Raw genomic sequence first — 2,163 nt, 5'->3', positions numbered from 1 at the left:
TGCGGAATGTGCTCGGGCCATTTCTATCGATCGATCTCTATGTCGTGCCGCCACCGATCGCGCTCATTGAACTCACAAGCGCTCTCTCGGCAGCGGTCTACGACTCGCTCAACGCCACCTCGGCCAAAGCGTACGCTGACATTGGCGCGCTGTATGTGACGCCGACGCCCCCCAAGTGGCAAGGGCTCCAGTTCTATGGCGGCAACCCGTTGTGTCTCGAAGGGTCTTCGCCGTCATCGTTTGTTCTAACGTCATTTCTGATCGCGGACGACTGCTCCGTGACGACGTCCGCCTACCTCTTTATTGAACCCACCGCGATGGTCATGGCACTCGCACTTGTGAATGATTCGGTCGCGAGTATTTGTGAGACTTCCACGTGGTGCAGCGGATCGCTCACGCCCGCCGCCGCGCTCGCAGCGGCGGTGCCTCTCGACGAGCAACTAGTGATGGGGGCCGCGTCCGCCGTGGCGTTGCTCAACGTGAGTCTCATGCAGTTTGCGCTCGACGCAACGACGTGGCGGCTGCTTTTGCAGCCGCTGCTCGATTCGTCCTCGTTTGCGTTCTACGGCTGGGTGATTCTCTTCGAGTGGGTGCGTGGCGAGCGCGAAGTGATCTCGTTTCAAGGCGACAACGGGACCCTTGTTCTCATATCCGATATTTACGACACGCGTTTACGTACGCCTAGCAGTGCAGGACTACAGCGATCGTCCATTGGCGTCTCCTACATGTTGGTCTACGCCAACTTGCTACTGGCAAGCATCACGATGATCGCGCTTCTCGCAGCCACATTGACGCGTGACATGGTCGTCGTCACGAACGTGTTGGCGTTCAGTCGCGTCGCTGGCTCGACATGGCTCGGGCGGCCTCTTCTGTTATTGCGAGGTGCGACCGCGATTGTGCTCTTGAGCTCCAGCAGCACAGTCGTGAAGCGGCCATTCAACGTTTTCGCACAGTTGACACTCGACGCGCGACCACTTTTCATGACTCTCTTGTTTGCGTGGGAAGCTACGTGGGTGGGCTATGCTCTCCACGAGCTCCTGCTGCCGTGCTCTGTGGCGAACGTCCGCACCATTGGTATGCTCGCGACAGGTCTTGGCTGGCTTTGTATGGTTCTCGTCGATGTCACGTGGCCCGTGCTGGCGACAGCCACGGTCTCTCGGTCGTGTAGCGGCGACTACTCTGCCGTTGTTTGCGACAGCATTGTCGTGGAGCTCGGCAACTTCCATCGCATCTTGCTACTCGGTAGTCTAGCATGCGGCTTTGTTCTTTGTTTTTCGCTCTTGCAGCCTTACCTGAAAACGACCCGGCACCCGCCGGTGCTCTGGCGCGACGCACGGCTCTCCATGGTCGGTCACGCGTTTCTCGCGCCGCAGCTCGATCTCGTCGCCCGCCTCTCATCGGGCCTCATTCCGCTTTCGAACCAAAGCGTCTTGGACCTCAAGCTCTGGCGGTTGCTGAACACGTCGCCAACGGTGACGCTTGTTTCTCCAACCGCATCGACTTGTCAACGACCCAGGACTCGCCGGGGCCACTGGGTATGGGTCGTCGTATCGACAATGTACGTTGTAGCCGTCATCTCCAGCAGCAGCTCGTACCTCGGACTCGCCCAAACCCTCTTGGTGAACGACCTTGTTTGGTCGCGCTTCAATATGACGGGAACACACCTCTTTCTCGCCAAGTGGTTCAACGAGCACTCACGTCGCATCATTTCCGCGATCGCACTCACCAGCCACCTGCAAATCAACGCTCTTGGGCTGTTCAACCTGTCGCCGGTGTCCGTCGCGTTTTCCATCCAGCAAGGCGCCCGAGTTCAGTACTCAACCCTAACCACTCTTCACGACGCGATCTCAGGGCTTCGAGATGTCCAAAGCTGTGACGGTCCGTGGGTTTTCACGCAGTACTGCTACCTCGACTTGGATCAAAAATGGGAAATGGCCAACTCGATCAGGCGCCAAGAACGATGCAAGTCGATGGTCAACAATGGCGCGGTCTTTCTCGCTTCTTTGTTTCGGAACGTTGATATCTCAACGTGCTGGAACGAAGAATTTGAGATTGGGTTTGGTTCCGAGTTGCGTGAATCCAAGGCAGGACAAGCTTTGTTGGCTTCATTCACGCCTCCGTACCTCTCGATCGACGACGAAGTGTCTTATTGGACATCAAAGA

General features: G+C 57.4%; 1 protein-coding gene across 1 annotated transcript; it reads left to right on the top strand.

The window, feature by feature from the left end:
* Positions 1-39: 39 nt before the first annotated feature.
* SDRG_14578 (hypothetical protein) lies at positions 40-1,623 on the top strand (the record flags this gene model as incomplete). Its single annotated transcript, XM_008620716.1, has 3 exons — positions 40-44; positions 80-1,481; positions 1,570-1,623. 3 exons carry the CDS (start codon positions 40-42, stop codon positions 1,621-1,623), a joined length of 1,461 nt encoding a protein of 486 aa, XP_008618938.1.
* Between the last annotated feature and the right edge of the window lie 540 nt (positions 1,624-2,163).

Source organism: Saprolegnia diclina (assembly GCF_000281045.1).
Source record: "Saprolegnia diclina VS20 unplaced genomic scaffold supercont1.74, whole genome shotgun sequence".
Classification (NCBI taxonomy): domain Eukaryota; phylum Oomycota; class Saprolegniomycetes; order Saprolegniales; family Saprolegniaceae; genus Saprolegnia; species Saprolegnia diclina.
The sequence above is the reverse complement of the archived record's forward strand: the minus strand, read 5'-3'. Positions and strand labels throughout refer to the sequence as shown.